Raw genomic sequence first — 25,551 nt, 5'->3', positions numbered from 1 at the left:
TCTTCACACAAACTCGGTGAGCTGATTAGACATCGTCAAGTAGTGCTGCCACAATAAAAAATGAAATATAATAAGCAGGCTACTTTGCACCGCGTTCATTTCGGAGCAGCGGTGTGCAGCTCGTTCCAAGCGATGAGATTCCCCCTCCTCCTATTTCTCTTTCTCTCTCTCTCTCTCTTTCAGACGGGGTCAGCGACGCTTGACCGGTTGCGCGTGCGAACACCCCAGCACGCGACACACGCGGATAAACGGTGTTTATAGTGGTGGCGGTAGTGAAACTTTATTACCCTGCAGCGGATACAAAGAAGCGACCCGAAGCCCCCCCCCCCCCCCCCCCCCCCCCCCCCCCCCCCCCCCCCCCCGCTTAAACGACGGCCGCTATCTCTCGGGCAGCGGCGGCGTCTTCAGCCAGCTGGAGGAGGTGGATCTGTGTCCTCGGCTCGGGGCTGAGCATTAGAGCCTCCCAATGATCAGAGTCGGCAATGAAGAGTCGCGGGTAGGGACTGAGTGAAGTTCCTGATCATATGATTTAGATCGGCTTCGCTATCACAATTTTTGCATTTGTCTGAGTAGAGCTTCCGAATAGAAGCTACACAATTGGGCATTCGGATAGGTGTTAGTTTCAAGTTTACACCAGGCCTGTCGTTTGGAGAGCGTTTTATCTGCTGGGGGGAATCCGAGTCTTGCAAGCCTGTAGTGCTGCAGGATTTCTCTATGAAAACAACCTGTCCTTGCCTGAGTACATAGCGGGAGGGCTGCACGACCCAGCTCGGCGGGACAGTTCCCGAGCTAGGTTATGAGCCGCCTCATCACCAGCAAGGGAGGCATGAGCAGGCGTCCAGATTAGGGGGACGCGCCGTGTGGGCTGGGAATTTGAAGAATCCGTGCTGCTTGTGGGGAGATTCTTCGCAACGTGTAGTTACGTATCGCCAATTTTGAGTCGCTGACAGTGGTTTCTGCCGAGGATCCCGCAACGGCTCTAGAGCAATGGCCGTTTCTTCTCCAACATGTGTGTGCTGAGAGTACCATGTTCTGCGGCGGCCACAGCTACCATCTTCTCAGCTGAGGAACCTGCTGCATCTACATATACTACAGAGGTTTCATTACGAAAACGTTTGCCCAACTATCTGGTTCTCTCTGCGCGACGTTCAGCGTGGAAATCTGGGTGCATGTTCCGAGGTATCGGTGGGATTACCAGAAGCTGTCGAATATGTTTGGGGAGGTCAGTTGTTGATCCGCCTTGCCGTTCGTATGTTATACGTAGCGTGGGCAGAATGTGTCTGCCAGCTAGTGTGGCCGATAGCCATTCGTATTGCGAGATGGTCACCATCTGAGACGGCCGACCGCTTTAGTAATCTCACTTAGTGCATAAATATTCGGCGCTCTTTTATGTACTCGTGCTCTTTTTCTTTTCCGTACTGTGCGAGATGTTTTACCTGTCAAGCGAGGTTGATGCTCGGTCAGGCACACGGTTGCCTTTATCTTCAGCTTCTTGACAAGTGCTAAGTTGTCTGAGCAAAAATAACGTTCAAACTCCGTTACTGTAACGGGACTTAACAGTATGGACCAGTCATCCACACATGAACGCTGCATATATTTCGCGCAGCGGGGCAGAGAATATATGCTCGCCCCGTTGGGGCGCCAGGCATCTGCACAGGATGCATGCACCGCGAGCGGGTCTCGCCTAATTGCGTCCACATCCGCCGCCTGCCGAGGGGAGCGGCGAGGTCGACCACCGCGACCTTTGCGTCTCTGTTACACCCGGGAAACGGCCGCCGCCACCAACTTCATGTCTCCCTTGTCACGGCTTTCGCTAAACGTGGTTACTGCTGTTCACACGGCGCAACCGGCCACGGTTACGCCGCTAACCATTCAGGGTTATCGCGAACCGAGATTAGCGACCTCGGTTTGCGCATTTAACCGTTAAAAAGGCGTTGTTTTTGGACGGAGGGCGCCCGTCGGCGTACGAGTGCAAAAAGCGCTCGAGTTGGCCCGCTTCAGCAACGTACAATTTTCACACGGAATCAGGTTTCAAGAACAACGCACTGAAACAGGCTAGACTATACCGTCCGACGGCGCAGCAACAGCGTACTGCAGCACCATCCCACGGTGCTCAAGCTATGCGCTGTGGAGACTATGGTCTCGGGTTCGATCCCAGCTGCATATCGATGGAGGCGAAGTGTCAAACGCTCAAGCACCCAGGTTTCGGTGCGTGTTAAATTAGGCGCATGCACTTTGTTGCGTCCTTCCCTTCAGCCCGTTTTGTCAACTATAACTTTCTAAGCAGCGAAGGAACTTCGTACGAAACAATGCCACGCAAACTAGACCCCGCATAACCTTTGTTAGAGCTATGCGGGTGCGCCAAAGTACGCCGAAGTCCGTAATGCCAGATTAGGTTCGCCGCACCAAAACTTCGGGAGTAATTTCGACCAGGGGTGGACTGTATTAAACCGGACCGCTATGGCGTGCCTATTAGCCGCTTCGTGGGCATGGACACACAGAGCGTTATTAATTTCTCTCCCTTCCTTCGTATAGTTTCCCTCTTTCTTTCTTTCTTTCTTTCTTTCTTTCTTTCTTTCTTTCTTTAGGGAAGCAGCGCCGACGTCGTCGATTAACTTGATCTACCCGTTGTATGTAAGCTCTATCCGGACGGCAGTCAAGCCAGCCTTGGGGCGCTGAGCACGGAGTCTTGACAGGGCGTGTCCGCGCAGCTACCCTCTCCCACAGCCATCACAGCATGGCGGGTCCCGTAGTAAGGCGGTTAATCGATGCCGATGGGCTGGATCTGGAATTCGGCCCCCCATCTTATAAGGACCGTCTGTCAGCCACCGGCTTACATACCCACCGCGGTGTATGTGCCTCAGTTATGACATTCGATCGGCTGCTGGCCGCGGCGAACGGAGGCGAACCGCAAAAGACGCCCGCGTGCTGTAACCCCAGGTGGTCGGAATTAATCCGGGGCCCTCCTTTTCACTTCTTTCTTTCATTCCTTCCGTCATCCCTTCCCCCACGATGTGGTTGACGGGTCCATCTTTTCCGCAAAAAGCAGCTTTATGAGGGCCTGGAGTAAATTTTCTACTGAGCATTAACTTGTATGAATCACATTTTCGCTGCGCAGTCAGTCCCTCTCTTCTTTTGTTGCGAGAGCTGTAGATTCAGGACATTTTAGCCCCGGAGCACGCCTCGACCATTCGGTTTAGCTCAGCACGAGATGGCGCTGAAGATTCTTGAACTCGCGCTTTATTTGAGTACAGAGAAAAAAAATTCGAACGCAAAACAAACGACAGTACTATTTGTTTGACGGCGTAAGGAGGTACCTTCCGTCAAGTTTCAGTCGCACGCTTTGAGTGGAACATAATTTCATACGATTTGGAACGTTGCCTGAGGAGCCGCTCGGCGTTTCCACCCGCTCAGAGTGGATTCAAGATGCCCTTGCCCCAATTATTGTGTCGTCACCGAACCCGCTTGTTGTTCACAGGAACAACCAGTGCTTGCCGGCGACGCCGACGTAATCAGGAACGTGGTTGCCGGTCGGCTGTGACGTCAAGGTTCACTCCAGAGCTGGAGCAGACCAAGGCCGAAGATGTCCGCACAAAATCGTTTGCAATTAATCATTCACGCTGCACACTGGTATTTTGAGCTCATTTGCATAATGACTAGGCCCGTACGCCTGTTTCAAGTAAAAACACGGCCACCTAAGGAGGTTTGTGTCTGTGCCCTTCTAATGGCAGCTTGCGCTGGTTTGCTCGATAAATAGCTTGGTGCAGTATTGTAATATCGTGCGAGGCTGCGCTTGCACGCTTTTGTTTATATGGTGTATACGCATGTTACGTAACTATGCCGTTACTTCCTGGCGCGCTGAATATATTTTATTTCTACCATGCCTGAGTTAAGCTCGCCTGTTGGATGGAACATTTTGGTTCGCCAGAAGGCCGGGTAAAAATGTGAAAAAGACAAGCCACAAAAATAATGAAAAGCTGAACTCAGGATCGGACGAAGCCTTTTCCTGGTATCTCCTGTACAGCGCGGGATGACTGTCCATTTATACCGGCCACAGAGTTGCAACAGCTGTTGCAAACCTGTCTCCGTCACACGTCCTGACGAGTCAATTCGTGATGCCGACAAGTCTGATTTAGCTAAGCGCCTTTGCATCGCGTACGCGATCGCGAAAGCCCAGCAGGTTGCGCTCTGACAAACGCTCCCGTCGCGGACCCCCGGTTTCTTAGAAGAAAGCGCTCAGTTCGTTTATTTTTGCCTCAGCCGCTGTCGCGTAGCAACACATGTGTGCACGCCCCTTACGCACCTGTGCGACAAAGCTTGGCAGTTGTTCGACACGCGCTCAGTTCGCTGCAGTGTTGTGCCAACCCGTTCCTCAATATAAAGCGTGCTTTTCATAGAGCACACGTAATTGAAGCGCCGGGCGCCAGGCCAAATCAACGCGCCGCTCCTAGCCCGGAAAAAGGATCAGACACAAGCAAACAAAGAGACAGAAAAGAAGGGAAACTCGCCGGACCGGGTTTGGCCGGGCGAAGATACTTCTTGGCTCGTTCTCGGCCGCGCGAATAAGCGCCTGCCCTCAGAACGCATTCCCGGAAGACTTGTCGCGTTACGTGATCTATACACTCGTTCAGGAAGCACGCGTGCACGCTCCGTGGATCGCGCCGACATGTGGCTTACGAGGGAAAGGTCTTAACCGCCCGGAGTGTTTATTAGTGCTCGTCGCGTCATCTACTTTCGTCGGATGCGCATATGTGCCGCGTCATCTTGATGGAAACGTTCGCTGAAATCGCGGCGAGATTCTTCACTGGACTTCGAAAGGCCTTCTGTAGAATCTGTACACGAAACCTGAGAAGGCATATTTTCGCAAAAGCATGTTTGTTACGAAGGTATTATGTCACTTTAAACGCGTACACTTCGAGCACCGTTGATGGGATCTCGCTGTGGTTTCGCACTTGTAATTTTATTTATTTTCTCGTTGCTATCGGACGGAAAGTCCCGACTTGGCATTGCGGCTTACGTGCACATATGTTGCGTTCCCTGCCAAGCGTCTGTGGGTATCGAATCTGCATGTATGTATACTCACGCCAGCTTCCTTTTACACAAATAAATATGTATTTTATGCAAGACCTTTAACTTGCAGACGAGCATGAAAAGCGCAAAAGCAGACGAAAAGAAACAATATCCGATCTGCTGCGTGCAGAGGAGCTCTCTCGTGGTGGGCTTCCAGCAAATGACGTTCAGAGACGAATCGGAGAAGGATGTAAGCTATTTGGTATATCATCACAAACTTTTGCATGGCGCACACAACTACGGACAGAAAAGAAAAAAAAAATGCGCGCCGGGGTATAGAAAGAGAACAAAAACCAAGTTAGAGTGTCGCGGGCTTAGTAAGTGCACCGATGACGAACACCCGTAGAAAGCAGCCACTCGCCTCTCGCTCGATGAGGCGCCGGTCCGGCGGTTCCCGCACATCCTCGGACATGCCGCTCGCCATGCCGCCGCCGTTGGACGGCCTGGTGGGCACTCGCTTGTACAGCACCACCACGTCCCTGTCGTCGTCGCCGTTAACCGTGGTGCAGATCGCCGCCTCCAGCGTCGCTCAATTCCCTTCGGCCGCCGCGGCTGCGCGGACCGCCGCTTCGAGTTCAGCGCATGGAGATGATTCGGCGCGACCGTCACACAACCAACCGCCCCACGCGAAAGCGTCCCAGCTTAGAAGACCTAGCACGGCACAAATCCCTCTCTAACGGCGACCGCTACCCTCTTCCCTTCCAGCGCTTCTAGCGGAACGGGCGTTGCTGTCGTTGCTGGCGGCGACAGCGGCGCGTCGGCTGCTGCTACCGCTGTCGGACGCGCCCCGTTCTAGGTAATCTAGGGAACTGAGCGACTGAGCTTTGTAATTAAAAATAGAGCCAGTAAACTAATTAAGCCTTCACTGTTGCACGTTTCATCAGGTAGGAAGAGAAAAGCACTTTATTTAGTGACAAATCAAGCGCCTCATCACAAACGTTGTTTAATATGATCGTTTACAAGTTGTTGCGCCATCTGTGAACAAGTAAATCAATGAAATTTTAAGAAATTTTGCCATACTTTGAAGCAGTTTGCGGTTTTCTCATTCATAGGTGACGCTTAACTCTTGTCAACGTCAGAAACTCTGTCAACGTCAGAAACTTAACTAGTTTGAATCATTTAGACGCTCTGCCTAGGGAAAATCTGGCCATATTTGGCGGGCCAACGTAGCCTGGCAGCTGTCGGCGCCCTTTTTGAAGCCCGGGATTGCCGCCGCGCTGGCGGAAGCGGAGACAGGAAGTTTGTGCCCGATCGGAAGAGGGAACTGCTTCGTGGATTCCCAGAACACACACATATATAAAGCCCGATAAAAACAACGAAGAGATCTAGGGTAGCTGAGACGTATACGTGTACGTGAATCAACTGCTTGAAGGCCCCGATAAAAAGACACGTTTCCTATGCGCATACAGAAGTGAGACGCGAGGTGTAAAGAAACGTGTACTCCTGGCCCCGCCTTTCGCTCCATTCGCTGAATGACTGGAGTGCGTTGACTCTGCAAGAATTGTTTGAAATGAGAGTAGGCGTCGACGTACGTGTAGAGCTCCTCCGGTGGGCGTTATGAAGGACGCCGTGCACCAGTGTGACCGGATGCGTGCCCCCGGCGTTCCAAGAGGACTCCTCTTACATTGCTTGTTCATTATTTTCTCTTACGTGATAGGACAGCAACAAAACAAAAATGCTCTACTTTTCTATATATGAAGACACAAACACTAGGTGGGCGTAAGGCGGAGGAGGGGTCCATCTCGCTGGAAAAAAAAAATGGCGCTTTATGTTGCTTGGCAGTCGAACTTATGCCGGGCCACGGACAAACTCTCGGTACCACGAAGTGTGCGTACATTTCATTCCTTGAACTGTCTAAGATGTCTGATTTGGATCAAAGGGTTTGGCTAGCGTTCTTCCGAGTGAGAACTCGGTGCTGACTAAGCGTGCCTCGGAAGCCATAGCGCTAGACACACAACCTTCACCGGGAGGTGTGCGGCCCACTGTTGGTCCCAGGAAAATTTCATTGTTTCAGTAACGAGTTTTGACATGGTGTTCAGTAAAATTGGCTCAAGCTTGAAAGCACGAACTGATGGGCGAGTTTTGTTATGCATGGTATGATTGAAACAGCGCAAGGCCGAAGGCCAAAGAAGAGAGCAGAGGAAAGAAGCTCAAGAGGAAGAAGCTCAAGAAGCTCAAGCTGTTTTAGTAATGGCTGTAGCGCTGGTATGAATACCTACGATTAGTTAAAAGGTTACAACTATTTTATGTCGCAAGTGTTGGGCTTTGCCAAGTTGGAAGTCTCATCCAACGGTATCGTACCTAAAGGGACGTCCCGCAGAACACCACACGTCCTGAGGGCGTCCTCAAATGGTCCAACTGCCCTCATCCCAAACGGGATGTCCTGAATATACTGTGGGCGCATCCAGACGAAATATTCACCATAAACAAGTCTCTAGGACGCGTGAGCAACAGCCGCAGCCGATAGCTCTCCTATTAATGGCGGCTTGAGGCCAAATTTGCGGATTGGAGTCCTGTGGGGGCGCAGAGGCTCTGTCAGGCATTTTTCCTTTACCTCTGCCCCCTACACGGAGAGAATCCGTGAAACAATAAACATTCAAACATTCAAACTTACGAGCCGTAATCTGTGGCAGTGAAGCGCGGCTATCGTAAAGAGACATGGTATTTATGCATCGAGAGAAGCCAACAGCCACAGAAACCAAGAAGCATAGGGGATATATATTTTTTTAATTTGCGGCGTTGATCAATGGAGATTATTAGTTTTCACACATCGTGGAGACTTTTGTTCCCGATAGTGAGATTCTGGGCGCCGCCAGGACGAAAACTTTTCAAACACCTCACAAACATCCAGTTGCTGAACAATCAAGCCAACCATATCTCGCGTAGGAGGATTCTCTTTTCATAAAAACTGCGGATTTAATTCAAACATATTTTGTACAGTAGTAGTATGATAAAGAGAATTATTCGAACGCAAGAGCTGTTATACCTTCAGGGTATAAAAATTTCCAGACGATCAGTGGCATTCATGCGGCGGTGTATGCGTTATCACTAAACTCCACCTGCCGTATACGTCTCATGTACTTATGCCGCCGCCGTGGCTCAATGGTTATGGTGCTCGGCTGCTGACCCGAAAGACGCGGGTTCGATCCCGGCCGCGGCGGCTGGAATTTCTTTGGAGGAGAAATTCTAGAGGCCCGTGTACTGTGCGATGTCAGTGCACGTTAAAGAACCCCAGGTGGTCGAAATTTCCGGAGCCCTCCACTACGGCGTCCCTCATAACCAAACCAAACCACGTCTCAGTAGGGGACTACCCTGGAAGATTTTTTTTTTGTGTGTAATAAAGTTGTTTCCATCCATCCATGTACTCAGCTTCAGCTATAGTAGACGATCCATTGGCGTCTTTGCTTTCATCATAGGTTTGCGGTATCGGGAGTATTTTGGAGGTGTCTGGGTGGGTGGTGGAAGGAACCTTCTGGAGGCTGGATGGAGGTGGGTGGCCGGTGGACGTTCGTAAGTGGGAGGTGCATTATTGCCGATGTTGCTCCGGAGGAGGCATCTCCCGGACCCGGAGGGTGCCCGAAAGATGGAGGCTTCACACAGACACACAGGCAGAAGGAGCGGGTGCTGCCTGCCACTGACATGCTCGTGGCTTGCGTTCTCCTCCTCTCCATACCTTTTCTTTCCCTATCCACTACCGTCACTGGCCGCCACATTCACCCCTCTCCACAATACCGCTCCCTCTCCATTTCTCGTTTCCTGTCCACATTCCGCTCAGGGGCATCACACAACACCAGGCGGACAGATTTTCCCAAAGTGAAGGTTGTGATATACTGGCGCATTAAAATATATTTGTTTTTGCAAATATATTGGAATATATTTGCTTGTCGACTGGTGGAGACAAGTAAAAAAATATTGTATATATTTCCTTATGATCACAATGGCGAGGGCCGAATTCGTGGCCTTGGCAGGACTTTGTTTCAAATTGTCAGAGAAAAAGGCTGGAGCCGACGGTTGCACCGGGTATGTTAAAACTTCGTAGCTATCCAGATAACCGCGCAACTTTCGCGATCAAAACTGGTCCTATACGTTGTTCGTGATTGTCGTCGATGCTTTCCCCGGCTTATCTGGAAACATATTGCCACGTTTACACAAGCAGCCACTAGGCGGCTGCTCTTCGCAAGTCGCGTGCACCGCCGAGTGAAAGAAGAAGAAGATCGGTTCCGGTTTCCTCTGGGTGCTCTTGGCTTGTTCTCCGGTGCCGTCCACGTCAACCATTAAAGCGTTTCGGTTACGAGCCCCAACGGCTACGTAACACTGGTGGAGGTGCGGGGTATGGGATCTTGAATGCACCTCCACCAGTGTTACGTGCAGCTGAGTGGCACTACCCACCGTAAATCCACCGCCTACCATCCACAGACGAATGGCCTTACCGAACGTCTCAACAAAACTCTCGCCGACATGCTGTCTATGTACGTGGACGTTGAACATCGGTCTTGGGATGACATCCTACCGTACGTCACATTCGCGTACAATACGGCACAACAAGAGACAACGCGCATGACGCCCTTCTCTCTGTTGTATGGCCGCGAGGTGTCTACCATGCTAGAGGCCATGTTGCCCCATGACGGTCGTGACTCCGAAGCTGGTACCGAGGACTTTACTCAGCGCGCCGAAGAAGCACGACAGCTTGCGCGACTGCGCATCCGGAACCAGCAAGGCCGAGACGCTCGGCGTTACAATCACCGCCACCGAGTAGTGACCTTCGAACCGGACGACATGGTGTGGGTGTGGACTCCGATTCGACGCCGAGGGCTTTCCGAGAAACTGCTAAAGCAGTACTTCGGTCCGTACAGAGTGGTCCGTCAGCTCAGTGACGTCACATACGAACTTCTTCCAGACGGCTCTTCTACTTCTCATCGCCGCCAGCAGAAGCCCGAAGTCGTCCACGTCGTGCGAATGAAGCCGTACTTTTCGCGCGAGCACCGCTAGCAGCCTACCGCCACGCCATAACCACATGCTTCTTGTGACCGTTCATTTTCGCACCATCCTTGCTTACGAACTGCTTATTTTCTGCCATGTTCTTGTGAACTGCTTTTCTTACCTTCTTTTCTTGCGCATGCATCGGGTCGATGTTTTTTTTTTTTTTAGGGAGGGGGGTAATGCCACGTTTACACAAGCAGCCACTAGGCGGCTGCTCTTCGCAAGTCGCGTGCACCGCCGAGTGAAAGAAGAAGAAGATCGGTTCCGGTTTCCTCTGGGTGCTCTTGGCTTGTTCTCCGGTGCCGTCCACGTCAACCATTAAAGCGTTTCGGTTACGAGCCCCAACGGCTACGTAACAATATTCGCCCGCCTTAAAGTGAGTGTGGCCGAGAGAAGAGGGAATTCTGTTCACGCCGCCCATTCAGTTATTTGTGGGCGTAAGTCAGCCCTATTAAATAAGTTGCTTTCCTGTCCGCCGGACTGTTTTTCCGCAGAAAGTCCGGCGCCTTCAGCGTTCTGCACAACGCCGCTCGTGAGCGAAAAATCTCCGGACCTATAGGTCACGTCACCTTGTGGCGTCATCGCAACCTGCCCGCTGCATTGTGAACAAACTGACCACCGTTGCATGTGGCGGTTAAATTATTCATTGGTCATGAGAGGTTCCTCAGGAATAGCAACCTCGCAAAAGCCTCATCGGTGGCAGCACCTGCCATTGCAGGGCAGTTGCGCATCTCTTAACCGCTGCACCATGCATGTAATGAATGTAAAGCAGAGATTGACCAATTCCGCATATATGGGAATAAACTCTATCGCGCCATATCTTAAAGCGGACCTTAAGTGTCTCCTCCGATTTTTATGAATAGGACCGAGCGGAATACATTGTTATCATTGTTATTTTTGCTACAATGTATTTTTCGCCTATCCTGAGCTAACTACTTCTTGCACAAAATGACAGACAACTATAAGCGCCTTCATTCACACAGTGTCGTCCATGTAAACGCATTGTGTCAGCTTCGTTCTAATTACAACCAGCCACCGATTCTTTCGTTGACATGGTTATTTCACTGGCAGTATTTCTAAAAACCACGTCGGCGTTTTGAGCTGCAGTTTTCATGAAAACATATGCATCTCGCTTAATGTTTCGCTCATTACTGCCAGTGCCCGCCACCAAGGCGGCACGCCGTGTCCATAGAGCCATAGAGTTTCTTACTATTAGCCAGCGTGGCTCGATCCTGGGCGCTGCGGTCGCATTTCAATGGAGGCGAAATGCTGAAAATTGGAAGACGCTTAAGCTTCGCCTTTAGGAGTGGAACGAGACAGCGTGTTGCAGCGCTGTCACGGAGACCACGGAACGCCATCGCCTTTGAACGCAACTCATTTTTGAGGAGAGGAAATCTCAGTAATTGTCTCACATCTCGAGGGACACCCGAACCCCACCATAAAGAAAGGGAGGTATAGGTGGGAGTGAAAGAAGAGAGAGAGGCGAACGCGGTAGCTGGATTTCCGTACCGACGAAAGCCTGCATGACAAGTTTTGTATACAACAGGACGTCCTGATAGTCAATACAATAGATCAGTTAAAACCTTGTGAACTAACCAAGCTACGACGCGAGACTTTTATTGCGAAAGCAATACCACGCCAGGTCTAACCACTCGTCGCGTGGTCCGTGGCCCGTGGACCCCCCTGCTCCTCAAAGAGCCGCCGCCGCGCCTCACAGAGGTTGTGTTTTCAATTGGTCGAAATGGTCGTGACGTCACAGTGCGCGAATTTCAAACGAGGCCAATTGTACTTTGGCTAGTAACCATGCAAGCAATTAAAGGGATCGTGTAGGGATGCTCCAAGTAAAGGGTCTGCGTTTCGTTAATTGGTTAATTAACTAATTAGTCTAATTAACCTTTCTAGTCAGACCAGATAAATAAATAAAACCGAGTAGAAAATTAATCGAGTTGGGGAATCGAACCAGCGTCTCCGGAGTTCGAGACGAGCACGCTAACCACTCCGCCATGCCAGCTCGATGGCTTGAAACCAACAAAGGTTTGGTTTGGTTTGGTTTATGGGGTTTAACGTCCCAAAGCGACTAAGGCTATGAGAGACGCCGTAGTCGAGGGCTCCGGAAATTTCGATCACCTGGGGTTCTTTAACGTGCACTGACATCGCACAGTACACGGGCCTCTAGAATTTCTCCTCCAAAGAAATTCTAGCCGCCGCGGCCGGGATCGAACCCGCGTCTTTTGGGTCAGCAGCCGAGCACCATAACCGCTGAGCCACCGCGAAGGCTCATCTAGTAAATACTTCGGTGTCTTTGTTCACTCCCATCTTCCTCCCTTCCCTTAGGGCGAGGTTCAGGTGTCCACCGAGATATGCGAGACAGATACATCTCATTTCCTCAAAAACCAGTTTACCGACGAGCAAGGCCAGAGCCGAACGGGCGATGACGTTCCGTGGACTCCCTGGCAGCGTTGCAAGACGCTGTCGCCTTCCACACTCAGAGGCGAAGCTTAACATCTTAACCACACATCAGTGACACAAACAGCAACACCGCGCTTAAGGCTTTCGCCTCACCGCACTTTTGTTTATTATGCGAAGCATATTAACGTAGGTTTCGGGCCTTCGCGCGACGCCCGGCGGTGGCCACCATTGACCTTCAAGTGACCTTCAAGTAGGTCACGTGACGTGACGTCACGTGGTGACGTCACACCGGCTGCAGATGGGGCCTCATATTGCGCCGTCGGTTGGACGTCACTTGATGACGTCACACCGGCTGCAGATGGGGCCTCATATCGCGCCGTCGGACGTCGCCCGGCGGAGGCCTCTACGCTTCGGTTCGCGCCGTCGCGCGCGACGCGGCGGCGGCGCCACCATCGCTGCATCACGTGATAAGTGACGTCACGCCAGGGATGAGACGGCGCGCGCCCGCCGTCGCGTCAGTCTGTGCCCGCAACCGCGCCAGCGTCTTTGCGCCGGGCGTGTATGCGGTCAAGATGCCTCCAAACGCTAAGGACATGCTTCGCATCCACTGGGCTTAACCTTGATAAGCCTCCAATCTTTTAATGCTTCTGGGATTTTATTGCGAAAGCAATACTACATGCACTTTCACGCCTTTGCCTTGCCGAGGCGGTGACCACCAATGACTTTCATTTGATCTTTATTGCATTAGATTGGATTAGATTGCATTAGATTAGACTGGATTAGATTAGATTAGATTAGATTGGATTGGATTGAAGTGGATTGAATTGGATTGGATTGTATAACCGATGCATCACCACAAGTCTAACCACAAGCACCACCACCAGCTACACTACCAGCTGAACCATGGCGTAGGTACGGATATTGCTTTCGCAATTACCGGGCTTAACCAAGCTAAGCCATAGCGAATTTTTTCGCTCACGGCCGCCGACGACGACACCGGCTTTTCTGCGACACGGGGCCCTTAACGCTATTGCGTTAAAACCGGCCGCGGTGATACTGAGCCGGAGTTCCCCGATTCGAACCCGACTGCGGTGCCCGCGTTTCGATGAAGGTGAAATGCAAAGGCGCCCGTGTGCTGTGCGATGTCAGTGCACGTTAAAGATCCCCAGGTGGTCGAAATTATTCCGGAGACCTCCACTACGGCACCTCTTTCTCTCACTCTCTTCTTTCACTCCCACCTCCCTCCCTTCTCTTACGGCGCGGTTCGGGTGTCCGCTGTACATGTGAGAGATTTACTGCGCCATTTCATTTCCTCAAAAAACAGAGGAAAAAAAAAACAACCAAATGCTAGAGGCCCGTGTACTGAGCGATGTATGTACATGTTAAAGAATCCCAGCTCGTAGAAATAATCCGGAGCCCTCCACTAAGGCGTCCCTCATAGCCTGGAGTCGTTTTGGGACGTTAAACCCTCTCAACCATTAATTAGCGGAAAAGCTGGCGGCGCTGCACTTCATCCAGCAAGGGCGCGCTAGGCATGCCGGGACGACGTGGCTTCGGATTGACATCTATAGTGACTTCTTGACTGTTCTACGGATTGGATTTTTCGGTTGTCCAGTTTCGTTTACATTGATATTTTGTGCGCTTTGTTAAAAAATGCTGTTAAAAAATGGTTGGTTTGGTTTATGGGGTTTAACGTCCCAAAGCTATGAGAGACGCCGTAGTGGAGGGCTACGGAAATTTCGACCACCTGGGGATCTTTAACGTGCACTGACATCGCACAGTACACGGGCCTCTAGAATTTCTCCTCCAAAGAAATTCAACCGCCGCGGCCGGGTTCGAACCCGCGTCTTTCGGGACAGCAGCCGAGCACCATAGCCGTTAAAAATGCTCGTGGACGCTGCCCTTAACAAGAAAGTAATGCACATTAATTCTCTACGCTAAATCGTCACTTTATGTCCTGAAGACAGAACAAAATGGTCCCTCGGAGAAAGTTTTAGTATTTCGTGAAATTCGCTGAAGCCAGACAATAGGACCAGCAAGGATTTGTTGATCATTTGAGGACGCCTTCAGTACGACACGATGTCTTTAAAGGAACATCTTCCGGAAGTCTTGACGATGCTATGTTCTGTGGAACACTAAAGCTGATTAATCCCCAGGCATTCTCCATGCTTTCTTTTTTTTTTGTTTCAGTGGCATATAAATCGATGGTTTACGGTAATTTGATATCTATAGAGTTTTGTCGTTTGGATCACCTTCGGCTTTGCAGAAAAAAAAAGTATAAATGTCGATAAAAATTCGGTTTTCTCGCTGGTTAGCCACCTAGAAAGGGCGCTGCGAAATCAGTCTGCGTAACCTCACTGCAACCGCAAGGCGACCTGCGCGACCTAACCTCTTAGCAGGATTGTTTGAATGTACACGTCTTTATGTCAGTTGCCTTTCCGAACGGCTTGAAATTACAGTGCGCCAAAGTCTCAGTCTGACGGAGAGGTGCAGGCCATACGAAAGGGAGTCGATAGTGTGATGTGCCTGGGCTACTGCGCCGTAATACCTGGGTTCGAACCCGACAGCAGTGGCCGCTTTTCTACGGAGGCGAAACTCAAAAGGCACCCGTGTGCTGCGCAATGTCAGTTCACGACCCAGGTGGTCGAAATTATTCTGGAACCCTCCACTACGGCACCACTTTCTTCTTTCACTCCCACCTTCCTCCCTTACCTCACGGCGCGGATGAGGCGTCCACCGAGAAGCGAGACGGTTACCGCGCCTTTCATTTCCTGATAACCAATGACTATTTTTTCTCTACGTCGTTTTCTTTGGTGCAAATGTTCTCCGTATACTTTTTATTGCACGCACAAAAAATAAATGTTGCTCCTGGGTGCGATCTATGTTCATAACAGTTCACAGTAATGAATGATCCATGCCATATGTACAGTCGTGAGCAAAAGTGGTATACAACACGCAGCCGGTGGCAGAGCTCGGGAAAACTGCATCGAAACGCCATCTAGCCACAGCGACAGGGGTTGCGACAGCTCAAGGGGGACCCATCCTATCTGCAGGAGTGTAAGTTGAATCCTTTCGGTGTGTCGCGCTACCGCTCGGTGAAATGCCTAGCTGTGCCGCAGCAGAAGCGTACCTGTGGCGCCCTTTTTATTTATTTTTTTCTTTCCAGCGATCAAGATACCATGGACTTCCGGCGCTTGCTCTGGAGTGACTGGTATCGCGCCAGAGTTTTTAGGCGAGAAGGAGCGCGACGCATCAAGCCGAGCTATCTGACATGCTTGTCGATAAAATGGGGCACCGCCACGTTTGTCTCGATCCCAGATAGCTGTCGCTAGATGGCATTCCAATGCAGTTTTCCTTAGAGTTACTGTATATGTATACAGGAACTCTAGTTTTCCTGAGCTCCGCCGCCGGCTGCGTGTTGTATACCACTTTACCTTTCCACGTTGCTTGGCCCTGTACTTCTGAATACTGTACATGAAAAAACTTCATGGACGATGCAATTCCCCAGTGACCGCCATCGGTGCCGGCAAAAGCAGCTGGAAATGTTACGAACATGTGGCTACGCAGTCGCAGCGTTCGTATTGCGATCGTATTGCGCACACAGGCAGGAACGGCGCCGTGCTGTATTCGCGCCTTATTGGCGTCCTCGCGTTGCATTCCAGGCGCACACGCGATGGCGATGTAGTCATCTACGCGTCGGTCGAAATTTATTTCGGCGAGAAGGCGGACGTACACTGTGTGAAAGCTTCTTGTATGGTCGGTGCGCAGAACACGGGTGCAGGGTCACTGCGCATGCGCGACACGAGGTGGTTGTGCGTGTCCGCTTTCGACCTATATCGCGAAACCGTTACTCGTGGTCCGTCACAACTTTCCACTCAGGGCCAACTCACCGCGCGTTCGCTAGCGACGTACAGTTCCATCATTCTGTTTGCAGCAGTGTATAAATAAATAAAAATGACTGCAGCATTGCCAAGAATTCTGCAGAAGCGCTTCTAGTTCCCTTGACTTCTGCCACGGGGCGCATGGCTTTGAACATTAGCACGTTGGTATCATCCGTAATGCAAGAAAGAAAGCAAATGACCGAGTACGTGGCAGGCCATTGAAGCGCCATAGACCGTTAGGCTTAGCGGCATTGGCTGGGCGTTGTCCCGAGTTCCTGGTAACAGCTCAGCATTGCAGTGATGCGAATTTCAGCGACAGTTAGCGTGGTGCGGACTCAAAGTGTTTGGTCACTCTGTGTAGTTGCGTTTACGTCGCTACACTGGCTTTAGCGCCGCGTGTAAACTTTAGTGAATACCTTGCGGCGTCACGAGTGACGTCATTGTGTCCGGACCACTCATCGTTTGGTATTCTGGTCAATCAGCGTGGCATGTTTCATGATATCGTCAATGAGCGTGACACGTTGCACCAAGCGTGTTACGCTAACGATGCCGACGCCGTATTAAACAAAACATGGCGTTAATAGCTGTCGCTGTAACAGTTTCTAACCGGGCAATCAATGAGCGCCAGACTAAAGGGCCATCGAGCTGACACAGCAAAGACTCTTTTGCGTAATAGGCTGCTGAAAGGATTAGCGCATAAGACAAGGATGAAACAGTTTTCTTTGGTCTGTGGTTCATTGTGCTGGCGCTTCCGTCGATCGGTGCTTGACCGGAAAAAGTTACCTTCCTCGTTTGGGCCACTAGGCACGTGACCCCTATGCGTTACTTTTTCGTACTTTTTGCAGGAAGCAGAGGAAACCTCGAAACGCAAGTGGCATGTGTCCAAGTTGTGGGAAAAATCGGGACTTTTTTCCTACAACCCAAAAGAAGTTCCCAAAGTTCCCAAAGAAAAAGTTCCCAAGTGAAAAATTAGCAAAAGAATGAATTCTTCGGGAACCCACTTGACAAAATTTCCCTCGTTATTGGACTCATCCTTGACTCTGAGAATAAATGTAAGCACCATATTTCGCAATACTGGATCACACTAGGGTCATGTAGTGCAGGTCATGCCAAGAAAATCCACAACACACATTACTTCCACCGGTGTCTTCGCTGAACGATCCAGAGACGCACTTGCCCTATACAGTCACTCTTACCCGCGGCTACTCCCTTCCCGCTGCCATCATTTCTTTTTATGGACTCCCTACGGTGGGTGGGTGGTGGTGTGAATGTACAGGCGGGATTAGACTTAAAGTTGCCTGTCGGCAATTACTCCGCCTGAGTCACTCATTTAAATTATTAAAAGCGAATACCCAAATTTTTAAAAAGCGGATATCCAAATTTGTTATACGTTGTACGCACAAATTTGTTATACGCCAATATTTTCAGTCAGTGGCCCGAAAACACATGACACATCTGCAGTGTACGTCACCAGTGTACGTCCGTCTCGGCACCCATTGAACATTTGAAGGCGTTCGCTTATCTCGGGTGGCGACAGCATTGAAAAGTACAAGGTTTAAACTTGATCGATTGATTACAAATAGGATCAAGACAGACACTGTTATCCCACTTGGTACACATTTCTCGCGATTGATTTAATGAAACCGTATATTCTTTGCACGAGACAGCCGGATATAAGTCCAGTGAACTGTTCTGCCCTACAGTCTTCGAACAAGAGTCCCCTCTCGGGAGAAGCGCTGCAGTATCACAAACCCTCCAAGTGGCTAGAAGCCAGTAGTAGGCTGGCGCCATCTGGTCCCTAAAAAAGGCAGATGATGATGATGACCATGCACGGAGCGGAGAGCTGTCACTCGCGGTGCCATGGGTGTCTGCATCAACGGTTGTTTCCTAAGTAGGGACATTATCTGGCCGCTTTCTTTGGTTTCGTCTGCCTGCGCCTTCTCTTTCCGTGCCTATGATTAAGTAAAGCGCCGCGTGTCGTTAGAGCCGCGGCGCCGCGGCCCAGTCCGTGGCGGCGTGCTGGTGGTGCGAGTGGTCCCCCAGGAGCGAGTCCGGCGCGAACGCCGACAGGAGGACGTTGACGACGCTGATGAGGAAGGTGAGCAGCACGACCACGTTGTTGAGCAGGTCGGCCTTGCGCTGCTCCCACGGGCAGTTGATGTTCCAGCGGCCCAGCAGCACCAGCAGCAGGCCCGCAAGCAGCTGCAACAGCAGAGTGTCAGCACGGTCTCTCTGTGGATCTATCTATACTATAAAATAGCTGTGGCTTAGCTTGGTTAAGCCCGGTAATTGCGCAAGCAATATCCGTAGCTACGCCATGGTTCAGCTGGTAGTGTAGCTGGTGGTGGTGCTTGTGGTTAGACTTGTGGTGATGCATCGGTTATACAATCCAATCCAATGCAATCCAAACCAATCCAATATGCCAATATGGTAGCTACCGGCCTCGCTACGCGACGGGCTGAAAGTGCAACTAGTATTGCTTTCGCAATAATATCCTAATATAAAAATTGGTGTGGTTTAGCACTGGTTAAACCTGGTTGGGTTGCGAAAGCAATAGAAGCAGTAGAGCTACTAGATTCAGATATAGACTCTTCGTCGGTGACTTCCATGGCGAGACTCCTCGAGGAGCGCGGCACGACCGGCTCCTCTTGGCTGCGGTAGAGAGAGCAAGCTGACGTCACGCGTCGCCATAGCAACGGAGAGGCTGACGTCACACCATCTGTTAGGCGCGGCGGCGGCTCCTCGAGGAGCAGGGGGGTCCGCGGACCACGCGACGAGAGGTTAGACCTGGCGTAGTATTGCTTTCGCAATAACATACGTGCCTGGAAGGAGATGGAGAGCGCGAGGAAGGCGACGCAGGTGCCGTGGTAGCGCTGCCCCGGCGGAGCAGACAGCACGCGCCGCAGCTGGCAGGCGTTGGACGACAGCAGGGCCAGGTCCAGCATGCCCTGCGCCAGGGTCTTGCGCGTCGCGTACATGTTCATGTCCAACGGGAAGCCGCCGCGGCCCTGCGAGAGAGCGGTGGCTTCATCGTTTCCCCCGCTGGCGAACGAAATGCACCGTGTTGCCTCAGTTCTCCTGTTTCAATGTCCCCCTTACCTCTAGCAGTGACTCCGGTTTTTCAGTGCGCGTCGACCTCCCGAAACTCTCTCCTGTTCGCTATAAGCTCCCGTTGTGATGTAAGCTATACCGCTACCCATAAGTGGCGCCGAACAGCGCCATGTAAACGAAGTCCGAAGGGGTCTCACTGCGAAGCGGGGGATGGGCTGGCATTGAAACTATACAGGGTGTTTCACTTAAGACTTTACACAATTTTTAAAACAGGATTTTTATGTTATGGGAGCGCTTTTTTTCGACATAGCATTGTCAGCGGTGCTGTACATCAGAATACAGCCAAGTCGATCTATAAAATAGGATCGATAACTAATACTGAATAATTAACTTTCACTATTACCCTTAGGCTCCCTGATTATTCAGATGCGTGTAACCCAACGTATGTAATACCCATATCAGTTTTTAGAATTTCGAAAACATCACTACCCTAGGCGCTGCGGCCCAACAAATTCTGGCTACACCACGCCAAAGTACATGTGCTTTCGAGTAACTTGCAGGCAAAGCAACCTCTCCAGCGGACGTAACTCGTCAAAATAGCCCAAATTTGTCGGGCCACAGCGCCTTGGGTAACCGCGTTTTCGAAATTCTAAAAACTGATATGGATATTACTTGCGGAGGACTACACGCCTTTCAATAATCGAGGAGGAGGAAAATAGGGGACAGACCCATATGGAAGGTTTCTAATGCATAAATTTTTTGTTCGCTGCTGTAATTATGCCACAAATTTTGAAAAAAAAAATGAAAATTCTGCGGAGGAGAAAAGAGCCGGTTTAACAACTGACGTTCATAACTGTGCATGAATCTAATAATCCCGTATTTCTTAAATGGGTTCTTTGTGGTTGTCTGTATGTCAAAGTGCGCCAAAATACCGCAAAACTTTTTTCTGAAGCTCATTGATTTCACCAATATTTCGTTTTGTTGTGGAGCTCCAAAGAAGACTACACTAATTTATGCAAGGTGCGAATAGCGCATGGTATAACATAACTGAAGTTAATTTGTTCAGGTAAGATATTTCTGCAGCTAAACGGAGTGCCTGCTACTGCATAGAGCTTTTTGCACACGTAGTTGATGCTATGATCCCAGCTTAGGTGAGAGTAACACCAAAACCCTTATGTTCATCTACAATTGCGATATGGTCGTTCATATAACCTATCGGGTATTGCAGCGAATCGTTGCATTCGCTTTCATTTTGCTCATTCTCACCCTATAATTATAGAGGCGAGAAATAGAGATCGTTTTTTTTGGATAAAATGAAGAATTTCTCACTGTTAGGCCTGGCTGTGAACGGCGTACACCGTCGTCATAGCAACGACACCAGGCGAAGTACTTCTCCAACTTTGTGCCGGAATTTACATTTTAATTTGACTAAATTGACTTACTCTTAAAAAGAAACGAATCCTTTGAATACATCCATTACTGTCATTAATAAAACAGAAAAAAAAAGTTTCATCGGCACATAGCTCAGGCAGGGGGAGGAAAGTGCGAGCCACTTGCGTCCCGTAGCTCCGCACACCATCCGTTGTGCACGTAATTGAAGAAGGAATTGGCGCTAGCGTCTGTAGTAAAGAACAAGGTCTAACCGCAAGAAGGTTCTCTCTCTCTCCCTTTTGAATGTCTGACCGGCGCGGCCGTTGCAACCGTCGCGCATACTTTGCGTGTTTCGCGAACTCCAGTTTAGTTTATAGTTTAGTTTATTTTAACGTCCCAAAGCGACTAAGGCTATGAGAGACGCCGTAGTGGAGGGCTCCGGAAATTTCGACCACCTGGGGTTCTTTAACGTGCACTGACATCGCACAGTACACGGGCCTCTAGAATTTCTCCTCCAAAGAAATTCCAGCCGCCGCGGCCGGGATCGAACCCGCGTCTTTCGGGTCAGCAGCCGAGCACCATAACCGCTGAGCCACCGCGGCGGCATTCGCGAACTCCGTTCAGTCGCGTTGTCTCGGGCGCTGTCACCTGCTTTGCGGCGCCGGTCGCAAGACACCTTGGCGTCGTGTTCCTTCACGCGTTAGCGATGTCGGTGCTGCGACAACTACGGTGGTGTTTGATTTCGTGCTCGTGTCCGTAGAAATTGCGACGAGTGCAGGGAGACTCGCGTAGATACGACGGGAACCGCTACCTGCGCTCGCTTTCTCGGAAGCCGAGCTCGCTCTAAGGAATGGAGGTAGCCTAAAAGCGGTGAAGAGGAAATTAGGCATAGGTAAAAACATGATGTATGCGCTAAGAGACAAAGAGGACAATGCCATTAACAACATGGGTCATCATCATAATCATCAGCCTGACTACACCCACTGCAGGGCAAAGGCCTCTCCCATGTCTCTCCAATTTACCCTGTCCTTTGCCAGTTGCCGCCACTGTATCTCCGCAAACTTCTTAATCTCGTCTGCCCGCCTAACTTTCTGCCGCCCCCTGCTACGTTTGCTTTCTCTTGGAATCCACTCCGTCACCCTTAAGGACCAGCGGTTATCCTGCCTTCGCATTACATGCCCTGCCCAAGCCCATTTCTTCCCCTTGATTTCAACTAAGATGTCATTAACAACATGGGTAAGATAGCTAAAATATCCGAAGAGTTCTACACAAATCTATACAGTAGCCAATGCAATCAGAAAGTTAATGAGAGAGACAGCAGCGCACAGCAATGGGACATCCCGCCAGTAAAGAAAGAGGAAGAAAGTCTTTGGAGCAATGGAAAAGGGAAAAGCAGTTGATGAGGATCAGGTAACAGCGGATTTGTTAAAGGACAGAGGGGAGATTGTGCTAGAAAAACTAGCCACCCTGTATATGCAATGCCTTGTGGCCTCAAGCGTACCAGAAGCTTGGAAGAACGCTAACATTATCTTAATTCTCATGAAAGGAGACGTCAAGGACTTGAAAAATTGCAGATCAATCAGCTTTCTGTCCGTTGCCTACAAGGTATTGACTAAGGTAATCGCTAACAGAGTCAGGACAACCTTAGGCTTCAATCAACCAGATAATCAGGCAGGCTTTTGTAAAGGCTGCTCGACAATAGACCACATTCACACTACCAGTCAGGTGATAGAGAAATGCGCAGAATATAAACGACCCTTATATATAGCCTTCATCGATTGGGAGAAAGCATTTGACTCAGTGGAAGCCTCAGCTGTCATGCAGGCATTGCGGAATCAGGGTGTAGAAGAGTGTTATGTGAAAATATTGTGAGATATCTGTAACGACTGCACTCCATAAAGTCAGCAACAATGAAGGGCGTCTCAGGCAGGGAGACGCGATGTCGCCATTGCTATTCACCGCCTCTTTACAGGAGGTATTCAGAGGCCTGGATTGGGGACCATGTTCAGCATTCTTGGGAAAAAAATTGAATATTGGAAAACGGTAAGGTACTGTTATGGAAATATTGAAGGTCCATTCTTCCGATCCGTAGAAAAATCTTTCTTTTAAATTGTTTTCATAGCTCGCATCGAGCAGTTAAGACGACCATAGAAAACCAATGGAGAACGCTTTTGACGACATCAAAAACACTAATAGAAAAAAATACAAGCTTACCGACGTCAGACCTGGGAATATATTGATTGTTATAGTGAAGACTCACAATATATGAAAAAATTGCGTTCGTAAACTGGTTCCCGTTCAAAAATACTTTTGTCCAGAATTGTTGGGTATGAGTTGGGGATAAGAGTTAATCGAGAATACCTTAGTAATCTGCGATTCGCTGATGACATTGCCTTGCTAAGTCGCTCAGGATATGAACTGCAAAACATGATCAATGAGTTAGACAGGCAGAACAAAACGGTGGGGCTAAAAATTAACATGCAGAAAACCAAATTAATGTTCAACCACCTAGCAAGGGGACAGCAATTCGCAGTTGGTAGCGAGGTGCTGGAAGTAGGAAGAGAATATGTCTACTCAGGGCAGGTAGTGACCGCTGATCCGGATCATGAGAGTGAAATAACTAGAAGAATAAGAATAGGGTGGAGCGCATATGGCAGGTTCTCTCAGACCATGAATGGCAGTTTAGCAATATCCCTCAAGAGAAAAGTTTAAAACAGCTGTATCCAACCGGTACTCACCTAAGGAGCAGAAACGTGGAGGCTAACGAAAAGCTTCCAGCTTAAATCAAGGACAACGCAGCGAGCTATGGAAAGAAAAATGATAGGTGTAACGTTAAGAGACCGGAAGCGGGCAGAGTGGGTGAGGGAACAAACGCGGGTTAACGGCATCCTAATCGAAATCAAGAGGAAGAAATGGGCTTGGGCAGGGCATGTAATGCGAAGGCAAGATAACCGCTGGTATTTAGGGGTAACGGAGTGGATTCCGAGAGACGGCAAGCGTAGCAGGGGGCGGCAGAAAGGCGAACGAACGAGATTAAGAAATTTTCGGGGATAGGGTGGCCGCAGCTGGCACTGGACAGGTTTAATTTAAGATATATGGGAGAGGCATTCGTCCTGCAGTGGGCGTAGACAGGCTGATGATGATGAATTTTACAGAAAGTGAAATAAAATACAACTGCAAGCCGCGTTCGTGCCTGCGAGCAGGTAGCGTGCTTAGAACATGGCATGCGGAGGTCGTAGGTTTGGCATATAGTTGTGTTTTCTTCTACTTTCTGTAAAATTCTATCCTGTCTCAATGAATTCCAATAAATTTCCTGATCTAAACAAGCCATCAAAAAAGTAACACTCCCTCAGTATATGGTTTCCTTGGTTGCGGTGACCGTTGGCACCCTTCGCGTTCACTGCAAACTGGCAGTCAACCATAAGTGTGCTTGCCTTAGTTCAAAGGACGCGCTGGTTGTTTACGCTAGTTATTTACGCATACTGCCGCCCTTTCAGACTGATGTCATGAGTGGGGTGCCCCAGAGAATATAGAGGCGGTCAACGACAACGACAAAAAAAAAAAAAAAAGATTGGTTTATTGGGGTTTAACGTTCCAAAGCGACTCAGGCTATGGGGACGCCTTAGTGGAGGGCTCCGGAAATTTCGACCACCTGGGGTTCTTTAACGTGCACTGACATCGCACAGTACACGGGCCTCTAGAATTTAGCCTCCATCGAAATTCGACCTCCGCGGCCGGGATCGAACCCGCGTCTTTCGGGTCAGCAGCCGAGCGCCGTAACCACTGAGCCACCACGGCGGGGTAAGAAGAAAAAAAAAGAGTACAACACGCTCACTGGTATCATAGCACTGTAAATAGTTTCAGTAATGGCTAGAAACCGGTTCTGTGGAAGTACACTGCTGCTGACAGAAAGCGGGTTCCAGTCGTCGACGGCGCAATGGATTTGAATCGTGGCCGGCCTAAGTTTGCGAAACAAGACGCGCGCTCGAATCGGGCGCGTGCATCGCGAATGACAGCGTTTTCGACAGAGTGACGACTCACCCGGTCGGATCCCATGTCTCCGGCGGCGACGCTGTCCTCCAAGCCCAGCTGTCGTCGCACGGCGTCCATGGCCAGTCCGACACCCCCGGCCGAATGCCGTCGACGGAAGAGCGCGGCGGCGGCCCACTCCGCGTGCGTGACGCCAGCGCACCTGCCGCGGCTGGGTATGCACCATTTCACGTACTCGCGGTTCTCCTCTCGCACCGCGCGTGGGAAGACCCCTCTCCGCGTTCCTTTGTTTTCATTTTCCCGACTACGACACGGAGTCGGGCCAAATATCCGCCCGACAGGCTATACTGGCTCGTCTCATGTACGACGTCTTCGCCGAGGAATGGACTAACCATTCCGTCCACTGCTTGCGAGGGAACTAAACTTGGTCTATACGGGTGATCAAAATTAAGCTTTACATATTTATTTATTCATTTATTTATTTGTTTGCTTGTTTGTTTGTTTGTTTGCTGGCTTGTTTGTTTGCTTGCTAGTTTGTTTGTTTGTTTGTTTGTTTGTTTGTTTGTTTGTTTGTTTGTTTGTATGTTTGTTTGTTTGTTTGTTTGTTTGTTTGTTTGTTTGTTTGTTTGTTTGTTTGTTTGTTTGTTTGTTTGTTTGTTTGTTTGTTTACGGACACTGCGGTCTCAAAATGAGACCAAGCAGGTGGGCGTGCTCGTGCGAACGTTTTGCTTTCATTTAGCTATAGCGGCCTGCGTAGGACGGCGCTTTTTTGCGCAGTAAAAGTTTGTTGTGTAAAAGC

At 50.0% G+C, this 25,551-nt stretch overlaps 1 protein-coding gene across 1 annotated transcript in view; it reads right to left on the bottom strand.

Annotated features, from left to right (window-relative positions):
• Window positions 1-24,919, bottom strand: part of LOC149334906 (uncharacterized) — a 34,770-nt gene extending 9,851 nt beyond the window's left edge. The window contains exons 1-3 of the mRNA XM_089551559.1: window positions 24,804-24,919; window positions 19,163-19,348; window positions 18,456-18,542 (exon numbers count right to left, since the gene is read on the bottom strand). Of these exons, the coding sequence (XP_089407685.1) occupies window positions 18,456-18,542; window positions 19,163-19,348; window positions 24,804-24,872 (342 nt within the window). The 5' untranslated portion in view covers window positions 24,873-24,919. The remainder of the gene's footprint in view (window positions 1-18,455; window positions 18,543-19,162; window positions 19,349-24,803) is intronic.
• Window positions 24,920-25,551: the final 632 nt, after the last annotated feature.

Source organism: Amblyomma mixtum, chromosome 7 (genome assembly GCF_055824585.1).
Source record: "Amblyomma mixtum isolate Tamu chromosome 7, ASM5582458v1, whole genome shotgun sequence".
NCBI classification, from domain to species: domain Eukaryota; kingdom Metazoa; phylum Arthropoda; class Arachnida; order Ixodida; family Ixodidae; genus Amblyomma; species Amblyomma mixtum.
The sequence above is the reverse complement of the archived record's forward strand: the minus strand, read 5'-3'. Positions and strand labels throughout refer to the sequence as shown.